The sequence below is a fragment of the Temnothorax longispinosus genome, chromosome 3, assembly GCF_030848805.1.
Source record: "Temnothorax longispinosus isolate EJ_2023e chromosome 3, Tlon_JGU_v1, whole genome shotgun sequence".
In the NCBI taxonomy this organism is placed as follows: Eukaryota; Metazoa; Arthropoda; class Insecta; order Hymenoptera; family Formicidae; genus Temnothorax; species Temnothorax longispinosus.
The window spans coordinates 6,639,842-6,660,453 of record NC_092360.1 but is presented as its reverse complement, the minus strand read 5'-3'; the positions used below and the strand labels follow the sequence as shown (position 1 = coordinate 6,660,453).

Genomic DNA, 20,612 nt, shown 5'->3' with positions numbered 1-20,612 from the left:
CTGTACTTCCTCTGCAAGCAAGCGCGGTATCTCCGGAATAAATAAACAAAAATACCAGCCGGCTAATGGAAATATCTGATTCTTTCGCGATTTTATCGAAGCTCCCGGTGTACGGGACGTTTTGTAGGAAGTTCAGGTTTCGTTGCGGATTCAAGAGCCTGATCTTTAATTGAAGTATCCGATTCTCGGTTATTTCGTGCGCGAAGCGCGAGAGCTCAACGCGGGCGGGCTTCGCGCTATTAATTAACCGAGATCACGATCGGTATCGCGAAATACAGCGGGGCTTTATTCCGACGAGTCAATTCATATCACATGTTTGTCTTTGTGTATAATTAATTCTTCCTCGTGTGCATTGGTTTTTTACTTCTTTTCTGCCTTCTCCTTCCCCCCCCTTCCTGTTTATAAGAGGACTGACCGGCAACACACGCGAACGAGCAATTTGCGCGTTAGGCCGCGCCTCTACCGCGTTCTGCCTAATAACCCGTTAATATGCCCCTCGCAATCAGGCATCGGTCCATATTAAACGTACTGCGAGCCATCGAAATGACTCGGTAAATTATCCACAGGGCCCTTGCTCGCGCCGCCGGCCAGCAATTCGCGCACCCTGCTAATTACGACGAGCGTGCACGCACGGGACGATTAATTAGACAAATTAATTTAGTAAACTGTTAAGAGCGATCGCGCGACGATCTAACTGATCGGCACGTTGCGGGAAATATCATCTACCAATATCATCTATCATAACGCATTAATTGATGAAACCGGTATTAAGTTCTGCGAATTGACAAATATGTTTGTCAATCGATTATTGTGGAAGCGAGAGAACGCGATAGCAATAAACGATAACAGCGAGACAGGATCGCATGACTTATTTTCTTTTTGCCGAAATCAAATTAATATTCGTATTTTAATGATTCGATAATGCCTATTTATTTTATTATTGGAAACAACGGGGGGGGGGGGCGACGTCACGTTTATCCCGGTATGATCATCTTGACTAACCCTACACCCCGAAAGTGTATGTATATGTATATAACCGGAGGTCGATATTATGACAAGGTATTATTGATTTCTGTTGATTGTACACAAGCAGAGTATTAATTGGCCGAGACTCGAACACAGCCTAAATGGCAAGCCGAAATGTATTACCGCATCGTAATGAAAATTGGCCGTTGCGTGGATCGCAACGTGTGGTCACCTTCGATAGGATCACGGGATTTGTTAACAATGTTCTGGTATTGTCCTGCAAATTACTGTCCCCGCTAATACCTTGTTGATTCGTTCGCCGACCAAGTTGACAGAGCGCAAATTAGATTTTCTTAATTATTTTTCGAAAATTAGGCCTCTCTCTCTCTTTCTCGCTCTTAAGGAAATAAACTAATTGTGTAACATATTTTGTAATCGTGTGTAAACATATCTTTCGTCGGTTCATCTTCAACTTGACTTTTCAGTGAAAATACTGACTACAATAAGTGAGTAAAAGTAAATGCTTGATATCCATTTGTTCGATCAGTTAGGATAGGACATGAATCTTTTCTCGTAAAATCATATATGTAAAAAAAGACGCTGCAGTAAAGTAACTTAATTTTCTTACAGTAAGTAAAGGTATAATTTTGTTTTCCCCCGATATATATATCGGAATGTAATTTGCGCCAGCATTTTGCGTTAGGTCTCACAGATCCGTTTACACAGGTTTTCAACCTGTGGCATCGCGACTAGTTTGAAGAAATTGCGAACAGTAGCACGATGTTTTTTACGTTGCTTTTTCGAGGCTCGACGCATATATTCGCCTACGTGTGTACGTGTGGCGAAACAATGGACAACGCGCGCCGTATAGGCCGTATAGGCCGTACCGGCGAAAAGCCAATCGCACCGGTCCCATTGTTTCAGTCGGCGTTCGCAGGTACGAAGCAGGTACATATGCTACTGTTCGATCGCCTGGTATTTGTAAAAGGGTTAACATCGGGTTAGGGTGGACCCGCCGATTGTTTGTCCGCTCATTTAACGGTTGGGAAGGCTTGGGGCGCGAAACCAGACGAGACGTGACTGCTCGTAAAGGTGACGCAGGTGAATAAGCCACGCACACAGCAGGAACCGGATATGAGCCCGATCCCGGTCGCCACGCGCGATAAGTCAAGACGTCGCGGTGGCCGCACGCTCTTCTTTTGTGTCCGTCGTCATAGCGACGGTGTGCTTAGGCTGCATTTGTACAGAATACATTTATACCGAAAATTACGATTCATTTGAATTTCGTTGATTATAGATAGCGATATTGTCTGTATTAATATAAAATATTACATGTTTTGCAATACCTATGAATAAGCATATATAAATATCTATAGATTATAGCGAAAGTTATATAATCTTCAGTGTTTATATCACTCGACAAGAGGGGCAGAGCGACGATGGAATAAATTCAATCGAACGCTATCAGAATCGCGGTTATAGGCAAAGTTCGCAGGTTGCTCAACTTTCTCCCAATTTCCCCGGAGCTTTCCGGATGCTTTATAGCTCTTACAATTTTGCAAGCTTACGGCACAAGCAGCCCCGCTTCTTTCTCCGCGATTCGCGCGTTTGATGCGAAAAGCGCCGATCGTCAATTCCGTATCTAAATCAAGAGCGTCTCATTCGTTCGTTAGAGCCCGCATAGTGCAAATGCATCTTTACAGTTACGTGGACAGTGTCTACATAGACCAGACAGCACCGTAAGTGGACCGTACTCGTCGTTTCCGGCGGGCGGATTCGTTAAAGCTAAAATGCATTTCGGTGCACCGCGCAGAGAGTGACCACATTTCTACCTTTTACGAGGTTTGACCTTTATACCAGATTTCCACCCTTTAATCTTACGGGACGTGTCAGCCGAATGCTGAGGCCTTTATCCGGTGTCTTGTACATACACGGTGCCTATGAAGGACGTTCATCTTTTAGCTACGATCTCTTTGACAAATTATCAAAAGTGGTTTAATTCTTGGCGGAATGAAAGACCATTTACATTCATTGATTTTCCATCCATTTTGTTTATAATATTAATCCAATAATTTCAGATATTATAATGGTATTCGGAACGAGATGGAATAACATAAAAATACAGGAAGAGTAATTCTTGAGAATCTAGGATCTTGGGATCGGGTTTTCGACATTTTTGATGAACAAATTTGATGAACTTATTTTTAGACAGATTTTTACACAGACTTTGTTTGATTTATCATTTCTTTCGATATCGCAATATGCAGTTTTATTTTTAATATCGATTTTTAGGAAGGATGCCTTCTGTTCTTCGTGGCTTGTTGCCTTACGATATTTACTTTCATAGTTGACTTACTGGTAATATTGGTGAATTGGCTCTCACAAGTTATTGATATTTACTCTCGGTAATGAGCACGCGGTACTGGTTTAACCACAACCGTGAAGTAACCGTCTCTTTAACGTTGTAACGTTGTTTGAACTTCAAAATCATTATTGAGGTGATTTCATTTTGGATCTTGCACATTTCTTCGTTACCTCAATGTCTGTTGCAAACAGCACGTTATTTCCCTGGAGTCATCCGGTTTAAGTCATTCAGTGGTATTGTTTAAAAAGAAGTCAACCAAGTTCTTATTTATTTAAATGTGCAAAAAATATCTGTAAAAAGACTTTCTTAGAAAAATAAGAATATGCCTGATCGCAGAGTGATATTCTAATAACTAGTAAAAATTTAATAATATTCTGATTAATACTTTGATGTCACCGGATGCCGATAAAACGTACAATACAACTTTTTACACGGTTCGTGCGAGTTTTGATCAAGACCACGGGGAAAAGTACAATTGCGGATATTATTGTCGCGGAATGATTCATAGGCACGCAGAGACAGTGACGTATGGCTGACTTTGCGCGAAGACAAATTTACATCCTGTTCCGCGCGTATGGTCATCATGCAACGTGTCTTGAAATACAGGCATATCTGTCCTATAAAATCTCTTAACGGTCGCAGGCGTATTCGGCAGATGCTATCGTTTCCGGACGATAGGGCGGTCGGAATTACGCCAATTTTGGGCAGACCAACGCGGCGACGCCATATATCGGGACGACAGCTGCTTATTTTCACAACACACGCGCGGAGAGAGAGAGAGAGAGAGAGAGAGAGGGGCGAGCGGTTCCTGGCAGAAATTATATTTCACCCTTGAGAAATTGCGGTTTACGTTGCCGATGCGCGAGGTTACGGTTTTTGGCTTCGCCAATGTCTCCGCCGTCGTCGTTCCCTGTTCCACTTCGCGTAATGCAGTGGAAGTCGGTGCGCGTACTTCATCGGCGTTATTACGGCTTAAATTTTTCCGCGTTTCTAACGAGAGCAGAATACATTCTGAAGAACCGTAACGAATGATATTACGCTCTAATCCCTTCTACAGTGGAGAAACTCTTCCCTCGCACGGAGGGATATTTCTGAAAGCCATTTTACTGCTGCACGATTGTAATGACTTTGGTTATTTATTTCCTCCCAGTTATTATAAGAGAAAGAGAAATTAAGATCAACGTTATTACAGTTAAAAAAGAAATTTGTACGATGCAAAATTGTCCGGAAATACTTTGATCTTCTAAAGCTGATGATATTTTACTAACGTAATATTGAAGTTTAAAAATTTTTTATCTAGTTGCACTCTTATATAAAGTTGGCGATACTTTGTATTTCTTAATGAGTTAATGACAGAATATAAAACCGGGGGATATCCCGCATCTACATATATACACATGTATAGACGTGTATAGAATGAAATGTCCACCTGTGTGGCGCATGCCAAATGGAAATTACATAGCTGTTTATCTAAGAGATAAACGAGATAAACGTCAAGAATTTTATGGCTAAGGCCGAGCGCCCTAAACGCTACTTACAGTTTCGAGGCATGCCAAGCTGCCATATGCTCTCCTCGCCTCCACCATCACCACCTGTCAGTCTAATAAATTTTACCGCTGTGTGTAACGTCGTCGGCCACGTTATTGGCAGATAGCCCCGGTTATGAATCGTAGCAATTCACGAAGGTCTCTTTGTCAAACTTCCTCGTTCCCTGCGCAAATTCAATTTTCCCTGATCGCAAGTATGAATTACAGGTCTGCAACGTATTACTGCGAGATCGCTGGCGTGCTGAATTATTACATAGATTTATTAAGAGTACATCAGCTGGAGCTCGAATTTTCCCAGTTCCATAAAACCGTCTCGCACGCGAACTGTCGCGATACTTGGAACTTTTCCTACGTATGAGCCAGGAAGATGCATGAACGAGGAAACGCTCCGAACTGGATAAAACGAATTCCTCCCCTGTTCTAGTTTTGCGAATATTCCTCTGCGTGTTTATTAAAAAGATTCAATCTTTCAACCGTTCAACCTTTCAAAATAATATTTGGATAAATTTCCATACAATAGCCTGTCACGCACAGGATATCGCGCACCGATTACGCGTTCGAATCACAATAATTGATTTCCTTTAGTAATTCCTAACTAAAAAATCATCGATCCGTGTCCTTTTGGGTACAGTTTTTCCGAGTTACTCAAGCGGAATATATACTTGCAAAAGACAAAAGAATCTAATTAGAGATATGCACTTCGTATAGCGTATAATTTTACATATTCTTTTCTGCAGCCCGATATTTGCGTATTACATAAATATACATGAATAAATCGACGTTATACTTTATGTTGGGGACATTTCGTTGGTATGAATTCATGTTGCAAACATGCAAACACAGCGAGGTTATTTTAACGAGTTACTCAACGTCGACGCAAAACGAGAGAGCGTCGAGGATAACGTACGATATTCGATATCCACGGAAAGTTTACAATTCCGCAAAAGGAAAATCTAGCTTGATGTCACGTATTCGATAACACGAGTTATGCCGCTCCAATGTTTACCAAATCTTGATGGTAGTTAATGGCTATTGAGCATAAAAGTCCTCGTCGCCAAAGAACTAAGCTATCTCAACGAAGATTACCAGGATGGAGAGATAAATCACCACAGAATCCCGCAAACCCGAGAGAGGTATTACTAGAGACGAGTCGGTATTACTTGAATGGAATATAACTTAATTAGCGTACTAATCCCCATTTAAACTCATTACTTGGTACTTGGTCGACGGTTTATTTCGCAAGCTTTCCCGAAAGTTTTCTCTCTTGCGACACGGAAAAGTACTTCCGCGAATGCGAATGCAGTAATGTAAAAGACGTTTAAAATATTTGGTCTGTTAATTTAGTAATATATACATTATATAATGTTTTTGTCGTGAAAAATATCTAGGATATTTTTGGTCGATAGTTTATCCATCGACTGGAACTTACTGAATTGATGATGCAGGTACATCGTCCGATGACATAACGTAACATATTATCAAAAACATCCGTTATAGCTTTAACAGAGTAATAATCGAAGATAGCGGTCTTCGAACCTGCATCTGCTACTCGTGTCTGCAAATTCTCGAGTCAGAATTAATTTAGCAATCCGCTATATACGCTATTTACGTTCAATATATTATGGTGCAAACAACATGCACCTGTTCTTCGATTTACAAAAATTCACGTAGCATGAAATTAAGTAATAATAGGAAAGTAAATTAAAAAAAAAATCAATTATAAAATATCATACTTAGGGAAGTAAGTGTAACTTTAAAAGTAAATTAAAGTAAATTAAAAAAGAGATTGTAATGTGCATTTTATACCACTAATTAAATAACGACGGCAATTACAGTATACACATAACGGAACCAATTTTATTGAATGTACTCCAACAAAATGTAATCCTTATATAATTTTTTACAAATAAACATGTAATTTTACGCTACTTGAAAACACGAATTGCAACTGCAAACGCCAGCGTATTACGTTAATTTTTAAACGCAAATATTATTAAAAATTACATTAATACAGACGATTCATTGTGCAGATTATTCAAGAGAGATTAATTTACTTTTCCATATACATGTTTCATATTATTTACATATATTTGTCCCTTGATATTTTTTTCTGAATAATTTAATCTTCATCGCACTTTACTTATTTTGCATTCGTCTTTTAAGAGTGGTCTGTGTTTAAAGATTGATTTTATATCGATTTTATCTTATTGTTGATCCACCCGATCGATTGCGGGCACGCCTGTTCGGCAATTCGACAGCGACCTAAGCGGCGATATGCGGTTTCATGACACTCGCACTCTCCGCGTTTGATGCCATCTGACTGTAATTCCTGTCGAGCATTATCCGCGCTCCCGGAGCGTCCGGTATTTCTGCGGTGCGTCTGCGTGTACACACGCGTCGCTCTAGAACGCGCCATGCGTGCGTGTGGATTCGCGTGCGCGCGCGCGCAATATCCACCTGGCACCGCAACACACAATCGGTATGCGTGCGTATTACGTGCGCCTGTATGCGTGCATCGATACATACCTGGTATACCTATGTATACGCGAAATACCGCATGCGGAATATTTACCGGGACCCACCTCAGATGTTTGGCCCCTGTCAGGGCGACGCGCGTATCGCGAGACCTGCCCCGCACAATGGCCAACTCGAATTAATCCTCCGGGGAGGAGCGAAGCGTGACGGGTTTCTCTCATATTCGTCACTTCGTCAGTGACAGAGATCGCGGTTGATATACTTGATGGGAACGAGCGCTTACTCCGTTTCGTTTATTCGTGCTATTGCCGCGCTTAAAGGAAACATACGCTTTTGATTCCACCTTTTGTGTTGCGCATTATCCGGAGATATTACAATTTGTGTCTGATGATGAGCTTTTCCGGCAGTCCCTTTTAATTACGAGTTTAATTAAAGGCCACGATTTCTCGTTATTTGTTCATTGTAATAACGATATACGTATAATAATAAGATAGAAGAGATAAAAAAGCACCACACACATCTGATAGGAATATAAAGAGTTAAGATATTTTCTGAAGTAATGCTTTTTAAAAGGAAGATTACTATTTAAATTTAAATTTTAACAATATGTTTCAATAGTAATTACTCAATTATATTGTTCTGACATTTATTAGAGAAACTGCAATAACATTCTCTTGCATCTAATTGCCACGAAATTGCCATTTCACGCTGATGAGAGCTGAAATAGTCTAAAGACAATCTATATAGAGTCATTAATTAACGAATGCAAAGTACAAGATAAAACGTTCGTATATTCGTAGCTTTTCAAACATCATCATTTTTATACGTTAATGAATAATTCTCAACTATCCGTAATAAAATAACAGCCGTCATCAGTAAATAATTCTGATGTCAATAAATTTTGCAAAAACAATCCCAATATTTCGTAATTAGGAATAATAATCGACATTCAATCGCTGCATTTTAATAACGAGCATCCGACTACGCGAGTAATGAATAATAATAAATAATAATTGATAATTAAATTCTACGTATTAATATCTCGTAACACGTCCCGAGTAATAACCGCGATAATATATCCGTAGCTCGTGTCGATCGCAATATCTCGCAGCCCTCGGTTATCCCTTAGGTTGCCGCCCGCGTGGATATTGCGTTTTGCTATTTTATTATTTCAGTATTTTTACCCCGCGACGGAAACGCATTTATATCGCAGCGGTAGTTTCGCTCTCGGGGTTACCTGGCGGAAACGTACACCTTTCCTATCGTACGCACCGCGGGGGGTTTCGATCCCCGGCTCTCTCACGCAGGTTACCCCGCGATCGATGCCCTCCGAGAGAGGGAAAACGTCAAATTCACGGCGCGGCATGACTCAGCCGGACGACTCATGCATAATTTATCCGGGCTTAATTAGTTAAAGGCCAGATAAAGAGAGAGAGAGAAGGGGGCGGGAGGAGAGATAGAGAGGAAGAGAGAGAAAAAGAAAGAATCGGAAAAATGCTTTCCGCAAATACGCGCCTCGTCACCGTTAAGTAGATTCCATTTAAATTTGTAAATGATTTAGTCTCTCTCCGCTCATTATGCAGATTACGCGCGTTAACGGAGTTCTCTGTCTTCCCCGATTTCTCTTCGTTCGATCGGAATGAATGCGTAACGACCGGGAGTGATTTTAACAAGGAAACTCTCGCAGCTGTCTCTCTTTGAGTTCGCGGAGCTCCAGGTGTGTCGTGGAGTAGCTCGCGACGAGAAACGCAAGCACTTTCTTCTTCGCGTACTATAATACGGACTCAGAGGTTGTGGAACTAAGGACGAAACTATATAATTGAGACGGAAGCTTTTCACGTTAAAAGCGCTTTGTAATATTGTGCGTTTAGATTTTTTCAAGTCAATTTAAATTGTAAGAAAACCTTTTAATGTCGAAACATCTTCGAAACTATTCGGGTTTTTAATTTATATCTATATTCATGAATGAAAAATTTCGAGTTAATTTTTTAGGAAAAGAGCCGTTTTATTTCTCATTACGTTTAAGAAAAACAATTGAAAGAGAAACAGTTTTATAAGATTATGTACCACTTTAAGATACCTACTTCTGAAAGTTGTATTCGCGGCGGCAAGAGTTTTCGACGAGTACAATGGAGAATCACGCCTGCATTTATATATTCGCTGCAGAACTTTACGAGAGGCGTTTTCCTAAGGTCCTCGAGCGCGCACGCGGCCCAAAACTTCCAAAAGAGGTCCGTTAACCGTCGATGAAAATCTGTCTTACATTCGCCTCGCGCGTGTCTCTAGCCGTGCTTAAAGCCGAGTTGCTTTTGATCTTAGACGCGCTTACGTTTCTCGGAGAACGACACGACGGGCTCGTATATGTATACCAGCCGCGTCGTGCATTCGGTCGATCTTGTGCGCAGAATTGTGGCAGGTATATATACAGCGTTTGATGTACGGCGCGATGTAAATTTCTAAATAGAGATCGATATCAGCCCCGCTCGTGTGGCACAGACCGTTTTTATAGCGTTCACTCGCGAGAGCCAAAGACGCTAGCGCAACTTCGATTTTTAGAGACGTTCTATTCCGCGAATGTGTACCAGTTCTCTCGCGTAACAGCTGTAACGTATACGTAATTCGGCTGGATATTTTTTATTTACGGACGCCAACGGATCCGACCGCGCCGCGATAAGTCACACATGTGCGTCGCCACCAATTGCATAAAGGTGCAATGAGCATAGAATAAATGTGTTTGACGGTGTGTAAAAATTATACGAAGCAACCCAGGTAAAAATAAAAAAAATATGTATGTCGAAGAAGCTAGTTGCGCGAAATTGGGTCCGCCGTAAATCCGATAAGGGACATTGTCTCGCCACAAAGGCATTTTTATATTTCATTGTACGCTGTACGTAGAAGAAGAAATAATAACACTCGCGGCATATATCATTCACGCATATCGCCTTCGTATCAGTTCGATTGTCAAGCTTTGTTAAACCGGAGCTGTATCGTTCCCATGATCGCTGATTTATTTGCCGATCGCGTTTCTTGGTATTAGGATCAGTTACTGCGCGCATGACCACGCGCTATGGTTCGTGTCGAGTTTCATATAGTTGTATATAGCCGGATGATTCATTACCGTGCCGATGAGAAAATGAAGGTGAGCGGCGCGCGAACGCGAGAGATATTCAAGTAGATCTTAAATCATGCAGGTTCGTTTTCGAGCGTCGCCTTTTTTCTCCGGAGAAAACGAGCTTTCCGTGCTTTTCTCTTTGACTAGATTACAATTAAACGGTACGGTTTCAAGTGTCTTCAGAGAATTAACGTATATAAAACGTTAACATCCTTAATGATGGGAATATGTTTCCAAATATTAATTATTAAGTTTAATTTAATACTTATTAATAACGCTAATTGTGTAAGAGATAGGATTAAAAAAAGAAAGTCAACACGGTAGAAACTGTACGCCAAGAATAAAAGTTAATATAATATATAATAAAGAAAATAGATGACTTTTATAAGTACAGATAGTAATCCTAATAAGTAGACACACACACATAACACAATTTGTTTTAATCGCATTTTTCCATGATTCCTCTATTGTCGTTCGTATTGAAAAGGATCGCTTGAGCGGTAGTTTACTCGAAGGTGACATTCCAAATAATTTTAATTTTTTTTTCAACATCCTAAAATAATGTGCCGAAAGAGATTGTCAGGCAGGTGTGGAACGACGAGTCGCTCATCGCGCAACTTTCTATTTGCAGCTTCGACGAGACGTCGATGGACAGCTGCATATTGGCTACCATCGACGAGAGCCGCCGAGTCAGTGACTTGTCGGGCGAGTCGATGAAGGACAGTAACGAGGTGGAAGTGACGTCATTGGAGGAAGCCAAGTCGGTCATAGCGGCACTCAGAGCGAGACAGCGGGCACAAGCCCACCAAATGCTCGCCTGGCGGAGGACCCTTAAATTGCAGGTAAGTTTCAATTACCGGGAAGGATTTCTACATGCAAAGGCAATCCCACTTCGCCGTTACGTCTTCGATAAGGAAATCAGTCGGGAGAACGGCGGAGAACGATCGATCAAAGCTATTACCTCTGAAAACCATAAAACACGCTCGGCCCACGAACCGATGTTACCGGACAGTGAAATATTATAGATACACGGTGATCTCCATTTAGACGCGAACGGGTACATATTTTTGCCGCTTTGCTAAGCGGACGAGTGAACGTTCTAAATAAACGTTATACACTGAAAAAAAAATACTTAGATCCAAGAAAATATTTTTTCACATAGTACCAATGGCTTATTTGCTTAATATATAATCACATATTTATTTAAAATTAGATATTTTTACTTAATTTAAATAAATTATTATTTTTACTTAATTTAAGTAAAGATATCTAATTCTAAATAAATATGTGATTATATATTAAGCAAATAAGCCATTGGTACTATGTGAAAAAATATTTTCTTGGATCTAAGTATTTTTTTTTCAGTGTACTCGCGCCTCTATACATCGCCAGACAATGTATGTACAATTGTACACTGTATTTTAATTGGGATATCCATTAAATTAAAATCGGGCGTGCGAATCGATTGAAAAAAGAATAGAGTTTCATCAAATAGCTCGTTAATCGAAAGCTGAATCGAAGCTCAGCTTTGTCAGAAACATCTTTTATTTTTCGTACATGATCTCCACGATTAAACCTTTCTGAAGGGTATTATTGTTGAAGGTCTAAATTCTAAACTCTTTTCATCCGGTCGAGATATTCTTTGGCCTTAAGCACTTTGTACCCGTTAGATTCGTCATGATGCTAATGAAAGAGACAAATTCTATAGCGGGTGAGCGAAACGGCATTGCTGCCACGAGTCATTGCCGTGCATTTCCGGGATAAGCCGGGGGCGTCTCGTGACATCCTACAATTACGCGTCTGACTTCGCGTGACTACGAACGATTCTCGGTTTGCGAGGTAGATGCGAGAAAAAAAGGGCTCTCCCACTAAATTCGCCGGCAATCTGCGGGGGGATAATTGCTGCGAAATGACCTTTTTCTCTGGCTATTCGGCCAGCGCCGGGGAAAATACCGGCGGGATGGCCGATTGCGAGTAACAACTTTTCCGGCGTATATACTTTTGTCGAATTCAAACAGGAAATATTAACCCAAAAATACACACCTTCCGGCACATCCCGAAAACACACACCATAGGTCTGGGAGACCCTGTAACTTTGAAAGGCTGGTAATTCTGGTTCAGATTGATATTTTCGGACTTGTTTTTTTTTTTTTTATTTATTTTAAAGCTCTAATATTTACGAATACGTCTGAATAGGTTTTAATACCGAAAAGTTTTATTTTTTATTTTATTCCACTTTGGCAAGTTATGAAGTTAAAATTAAATTAGTAAATGTCGAAAATAGAAAAATTGAGAAAAATTCAATTTTCATTTTTTATTTAATTAGTTGGCTAAAATCTATCAGACAACCAAAAAGAGATATCGAGAATATTTCTTTTATATTCTTTTATCCAAAAAGAAATGCCTTCCTACACTTTCCTTTCCTTAATATAGAATTTGTCCCTTGAAGCGTTAACCGGTCGTTCACATCGTGACTCGCGTCTATCGGCAAAACGTTTTAATTATTTTCCGTGTCCGTCCTCGAAGTGCGTGACACGCAACGGCGACAGCACCTGGCCGTCTTGCGGTTTATGTTGTACACAATAGCGAGAGTAATGGACTCATCCTCTACGCGGGAGGCAGGAAGGAAGAGACGTGAGCAATGCTCATGCAAAGCGGTCAGCCGGATACGTACGGCATGTATAACGTGCACCGTTGTGCAAACACGCAGTTACACGCATGTATCGACGCGTGCAGAGGCGGAACGCATGCAAGTACCTACCTCACCGCTCACATATATCGGTAACGCGTTCCGCGTAAAGCAAGTAGACTCGAGAGATGCAAATAATAATGAGATTTGCTCAAATACGCACGAACCTATGTCCGATTAAAAAAGAACAAAAGAATACAATCTAACACCGCACCGTCCTGGTGAGGCCCATTCGAACGGTGTATTTCGGTCGGGATGGAAAACCGGGGAAATTAATTAACGGCGCTAAGCAAATATTAATAATAACGGCAGCGAGAGAGATCGCTTGCTAATTAATTACTTAATATCCGAAGTAAATGGCAATACGCCGCCGCTCCGCGCCGGTCGCCCAGTTTATTGCATGCGCGAATTAATATGGAAAATTGACGCGACCGACCGTTCAATGTCACCGTGACGTTTCGCAGGAGGACCTGGTGGCCCGACTGACGCGTGAGAAGGCCGAGCAGCTGCGGACGTTGTCGTCGCAGCTTCTGCTGTTCGAGTCTAGGCTCTGCAGGAAGCAGAAGGAGATCGAGGCCAGTCTGAGTCAGCGAGAATCCATTATTCTACGACAACAAAGGGTGATCCGGCAGTTGCAGAACAGATTGGCGGAGAGGAGCACGAGCACCAGGGATTCGCCGCCCTGCGACGCCCTGGACAGACTGGACAGTCTCGGGGATAGCGACAGCGCTGTGGTGCTCGAGGAAACCGCGGACGATCCTGCCCCACCGAGGTGAGCATTTCTGAAATAGATTCACATTACCTGTCGCCGACGACACGAATAGAGCTTCTATGAAGCACCTATGTAAAGATAGAGAGACGTGAGAATTAAGAACGAAATGCAAGTGTAAAGACAAAAGTGCAAAATAAGACTAAAAATGCTGAAAAATATAATTTTAATCTCTTTCAAAAAAATCTAAATTTCCAATAAGCAATTGTGATCAGTATAATTTGCTTATATTTTGGAATGCATATAATGTTAAAAATAATAATTTATGCCAGCGTGCTACCTTATTAGAATATATTCAAAATTGCTGTGATAAAGTTGCAACGTATTTTAAGACTGCTTTAATCTATATATTGTTATTCATGGCAGAGATCGGATTACAATAAAATTACAAAATTCTATTTGTAATTTTACATGTAACACAAAAAAGTTTAAAGAGAATTAAAATACACGTTCACATAAACATCGAGATGTTGATAAATTGATTTGTATATTAGAAAACACATAAAGTTATAAATAAGATCTTGTTCTCCCAAATTCTTTCACAAATTGTAGGTCGTCTATACGGTCGATTCTGTACATTCTAATTCTACTCCACAGGTTTCGTTCTAATATTACTGACATAACTGTGATCCGTTCTGTGTCCGACGCGGTGGAACCGTCGAACAAGTATTCGTCGATGCGTCGGTGCAACGGTTTCCTCAGAAGACCGGAGATCCTGGAAACCGTATATTCCGTGGAGGAAGACGGTGACAGCGAGAATAATCAGGATCCATCGGAGTCGACGGAGAACTCGGAGTACGAAGACAGGAGAACGAAAAACTTGGGCAACGGGAAAGGCAGGCTTCAGGATCTCTACGGTAGTTTCGAGAGGCTGGCTCAAGACACGGATTCCCCGCCCAGCGAAAGACCCAGAGACGAAAGCCAGCAGGCGCAGGTAAAAGGAGGCGAAATCTCGAAATCTTATTGGCGTGTAAGAAAATTCGATTTGCTAGGAAATATTTGTGAAATGAAGAAACATAACGCAAAATTTACTTCAACTAAGAAAACGCAATGCAAATTTGCACTTTGATTTAAGATATACTCCGTATTTGAATTTTTCTTGCGTTTAGCTGTAAAGTCCATGCTAACGTACGTATAAATTGATTTTTCCCTAAGGAATCCTATTTGTGCTTTCAGGTGACGTACAATAGGGTAATGAGCAATCACAGATCCGTGACGAAGCCAAAAGATGTGAAGTACAAGAGGATAAATAAGGCAAAATCGAAAAGTCTCGAAGAACTCAGAGGACGTCTTAGAAATTGGGTCGAGAAAGGGAATAAAATAGCTATATCGTTGGATCAGTCATATGCTTGAGCTTACTACCCCCCCGTATATGAAAGTATATAAATTATTATTTTATGAATGATTATAATGACCGTTGTTAAACGTGTAACGCCCTAAATTATAATTGTACTTGTAAGATTAAGGAATGGACTTTTATCTTTAGTCGCTACGGTATTTAATTGAAATATCATTGCTCCATGTGATATTTACTGTAGTATTTTTTCATATTAATTATGCACCTAGGTCAAAGATAAATGATTCGAGACTTGTGATATGATTTTATTATATGCAAAAGCGCGTAGTTAGGAAGAATTTATTATCTGGCAAAGAAACAACTAATCTTTAAGTATCATGATAAAATTAACATTAAAATAATTTCTATCTGGTTTTTTCTTATAATAAAGTCTATAGTATATTATTATGATCAAATATTTATCAACAGCATTCTTACATCATTTTTTTGAATCCAAAAAGTAATATAAAAGATTTAAGGCATTATCAAACACATTGATATATTAAGAACATAAAAAGTAAATAATTTACTAGAATTTGAAACAGTTAGATTTGAGATTCAATTTTGTTATGGTACTTAAAGGTTAACATAACTTGTATGTGTGAAACGTGACATATATACGTCCGTGGATTGTACATGAACTTTCAAGAAAACATTTTCGATTTTTTCTTTCGTTAATAGCAAACACCTAACTTATGTTGCTACGTTCTAAATACGTACAAGAGAAATTTCAGAAGGCCTAAATATTGAAAAATAAATTACAAATATATATAATTAAGTAAACATCTTTGAGCAACAGGAAAGCTCACTGTTAACAAAAAAATGTTAATTATGACGCACATTTTTCTGCACATACCCGATTACATCAAAACAAGGTTTTTTTTACTATTGAATGCTATTTATTATAATTACATCCTCAGTTCAGAATGATATATTTATATTACGTCACATTTTGCTACAAACAATTTAGAATTAAATTCCTCTATATTTGAAACAATTTATTTAGAAATTATTAATTATTACCGATATTTCTCCATTAAACAGGGTTGAAATGCAAACAATCAAATTTAATCGAAACTTGATTTAAGATGATTATGAAACTAGCTGTGTTTATCTTATAAATAAATATTAAACAAAGGCATGTACTCAGAATGAATTTTTAAAAGCTTTTTTTAAACTAAAAGATTTTTTTAAAAGTCACATAAATTATATACAAATTATACATCTAAAAAGAAGACACATACTATATGTATAAATGCTCTTGTTAATCTACTCAAATAGATGTTATTATTTGTGCCTATCCTTCTATATAAACAAATATTGAGGGCATTGTATTCTGAATATATAAACTTCTATCTTGATGTCTTTACTTGAAGTCTTAAGAACCTGAAGAAAAATGATAATCAAATAATGTGAAGCAAAGCATTGGGTACTTTAATGAAATTTGTTTACACAGAAATTGAAATTTATAATGCTTCGCATTGATCCAAAAAGCATATATTTTAATTAGAGTTAAAACGCAATTGCTTAACTGTTGAGAACTCTTATACATAATTATATTGTCATATTTTGAACTATTTTCAATAAAAGCTATTCGAAAAGATTTTAAAACATACAATTTAAAAGCACTACAAATTTCTTGTGCCCCTATACACATTAAACCAAAATTTTATAAAAAGATATATTTCATTGTATATATATAAAGTTGTAAAGCGATATGTACTTTTATATTGAATGTAAACTCTGACATGCCGTGACTATACACGCTGTGTATGGCAGCGTAAAGAAAACATGTTTTCGTAATCGCACTGTTTATAACAATATTTTTACACGCACGCGCATATTTTACCGTTCTTCTTATAAAATAGGAAAGTACGCTCGAAAAACATTGTTTTTGGTACAAACTGCTTGTGACGCAAGCGTAATTTCTCTCCATTTTGGATGCATTTATTCGTTCACTTCATTCATCGGACTTTCGAGCAGACGCCAGACGGGTATAAGAAAGCTATCGACAATCCGTATTTTTGCAAGATTAGAGAGAGAGGGAGAGAGAGAGAGAGAGAGAGAGAGAGAGAGAGAGAGGAAGGAACAAGCAAATGCCTCTGGCAGTACCTTTGTAAATAATTGGAAACATGGACGTAACGTTCTTAAAGATGTAGATTCTACGATACTTATATATAAATATATATCATGTAGATAGATCTATATTATATATTAAAATAATAAATTGTAATACTATTATATTTTGAATTTAATGTTCCTGTGGACTGAGCAACAGTCACCGAGAGATCTCGTGCATAATATATTTGCACGCGCTTATAAATGCATATGCATATAAAAAATATGAAGATATATAAATAAATAACTGAATAAAGTGTATATATATATATATATATATATATACATATCTATACATATATACATACGTATATGTATATATAAATATATATATATATATATATATATACATGCATGTATATATGTCGAGAGATAGTGTAATATGATGAGTCTACTTAGAATGATGCGAAAGAATAAAGTCTTTAAGGTGCATAAGCAAACCATGTGAAACTAAAATGAGTCACATTGGCTAACTATCATCTGAGTATACACGTGCAATGGCACTCGAATACAAAAAAAGAGGTCAATAATTATTTTAATTTATGTAAACTCGCATAACGTGTATGCTGTATTGCTTTACTAGGAAACGAGTAGACTGCTATCGATATCCTGTGTCACGCAATTATTTTAATTATTATTAAATCCCAAATAAATTATGTCGATGGAAACACGCCGGACAGCGTATTTATTGTCATTCCTATCTCTTCCAATTGTTTCCCGTTATTTGTTGATAATTGAATGTTATATATTACGTGATTTAAATCTGAAACCAGTAGCAATTAAAATACTATCGAAGAGATCTGCGGTTCCTGTATGATTTATTTCATAACAATCGGCCCACTTGATGACAAATGTAATCTTTACCTAAGAAAGAGGGGGCTGTAGGTATTTAATAGCGTACTTTTATTTTTTATACATATACATTGCTTATTTTTTGCAACAATGACATAACTAAAAAAAACAAAGTTTTCCAGAAAATATAAGTTTGAATATTTTAAATTATTAAAATTTTTGCAATATTACTTTTAAATTTGATTTTAATATAGTATAATAACTGATTGTAGAGGAATATAAAAGTATCTAGCTATATATGTTAGCTCTTTATTTAATTATTAATTGATTAAATATATTGAATTCTCACCGTTCTTTTACAAAGAATTAAAAAGTGACAATTTTTTAGGTCCAGTTCCATAAACATCGGTTAAATTTTAACCTTAGGTTAACTCACTCTTCGTCTCTTTCTAATGTCCATTTCTACCAATGTTAGGTTAACTTTAATCTCGGTTTAACTTACTTTCTATCTTTTTCTAACTCCTAGAACTAGGAAAAGATGAAAGGCAAGTTAAACCAAGATTAAATAAATTAACCTGTGTTGATAGAAATGGACATAAGGGAGACATTAGAATGAGTTAATCTAAGATTAAAAGTTAACCGATATTTGTGGAACTGGGCCTTATGTCAATTTCTATTAACGCAGAGTAACTTTAATCTCGGTTTAATTTACCTTTCATCTTTTTCTAATTTTATAAGAGTTAGATAAAGATAGAAAGTAAGTTAAACCGAGATTAAAGTTAATCTACATTGGTAGAAATGGACATTATAGTCACCTATGTCATTGTTGCAACAAATAAGCGACATGTATATATTTCTACTTGGATATATAAAAAACCAACCACAGGCACACATGTGTATATTGCTTAAAGAAGAAATATAATATTATCGCTTTGGCGATTCAAAAATATTTTAATAAGAATGTAAAAAAAATGATATTCTTTTTGTACGTACCTGACGAGATGATCATGCGTCACTCGTTGTTTTTCTTATATTTAGGTGAGAGACTATAATGGTGTAAAGTACATACTCAAACAGGATTTCGTTCGATTCGGTCGGACAGTTTGTCGATATCAAAATCGTGATACTGGCGTACCGTACGCGATGTTCGATACACCACGACGAATGTCTGTCGCTTTACAAGAGCCACTCGAGATAATTTCTCACAAGATTCGTTTCTATAAACGCGGCAGTAATTGCGAACAATACGGAGCGACTTGCATCCGAGTTTGCCATGATACATTACGCGAAGAACCGCGTGATTTGTGCGAAATCTATCGAAACGCGACGTTGCGATTCTCGAAGTATCGAAATCTTCAATGTGGCGCGAATAACCCAGTTACTTGAATTAATTTTATTAAAAAAATTAAGATACACACACACACACACCCAACATATATCAATCGTAGTAACATCTATATCCTACGTATTTATTAATAATTAGAAAATTTAATAACAATTAAGTTTTTAAAACTTTAAAAATAACCGGGAATTTAAAAATAAACGGGAATTGAGAAACAGGTAAGTAAACATAGAAAGTAAGAATGTGCTTTGTAAATTATTGTAAGTTAAAACGTATACATGTAAATATTATTCTTTCATATTAAATAATGCAAAAAACGATAAGAGAGTGTTAACGATGGTAATTAATGGCTTTTCAAATTATTGTAACGGCAGTATATTCATCTAAAAAATAATTGACGATACATTTCCACTGTTAGAATGTTTAATTTATTTTATGGTCGAAAGATAACGAACTACGAACGTTCTTAGTACAATTTTTTTAACGCCATTAATTCTAGCTACACTGAGAAAAAATATTTAAATAAAAAAAAATATTTATTTAGGTGGTTGCCAATAGCTTATTTACTTAATATAATACACATGTTTATTTAGAATTAGATATTTTTATTTAATTTAAATAAAAATATCTAATTTTAAATAAATATGTATATATAATTATATATATTAAGTAAATAAGCTATTGGCAGCCACCTAAATAAATTTTTTTTTATCTAAATATATTTTTTTCACAATGTATAAAAGTAATTCTTCTTCAATGACACCCGATAGTGTGTGTAAAATCAAAATTGTATTTCTGTAGATTTCTCCAAAATTTTATATTGCCCATAATTTTATTGCCCATTTTCTTCATCTTGTACATTATTGTTGCTTATTTTAAGTAAAGTAAAGTAAGTAAATTAACTTTTCGAAAGAAGGAAATGCAAGAACATTTCCATAAGAAGCATACACTATAGCATATATTATAGGACATTATCGTTGAACAAGTCCATTTCGTTATCAAGGAAGCATACAATTTTCACTAAAATGTATATATAAACAAGACGCACAATTTAGTATAATTATAGTAGATAAATGTAGTATTATAGATTATAAGAAGTCG

At 37.6% G+C, this 20,612-nt stretch overlaps 1 protein-coding gene across 2 annotated transcripts in view; it reads left to right on the top strand.

The window, feature by feature from the left end:
• LOC139810814 (uncharacterized) overlaps positions 1-17,500 on the top strand; it is a 163,135-nt gene extending 145,635 nt beyond the window's left edge. For both annotated transcript variants that reach the window (XM_071774702.1, XM_071774703.1), the window contains exons 2-5: positions 11,097-11,307; positions 13,619-13,926; positions 14,521-14,857; positions 15,100-17,500. In XM_071774702.1, coding sequence (XP_071630803.1) covers positions 11,097-11,307; positions 13,619-13,926; positions 14,521-14,857; positions 15,100-15,276 — 1,033 coding nt within the window. In that variant the 3' untranslated portion in view covers positions 15,277-17,500. The remainder of the gene's footprint in view (positions 1-11,096; positions 11,308-13,618; positions 13,927-14,520; positions 14,858-15,099) is intronic.
• The last annotated feature ends 3,112 nt before the right edge of the window (positions 17,501-20,612 follow it).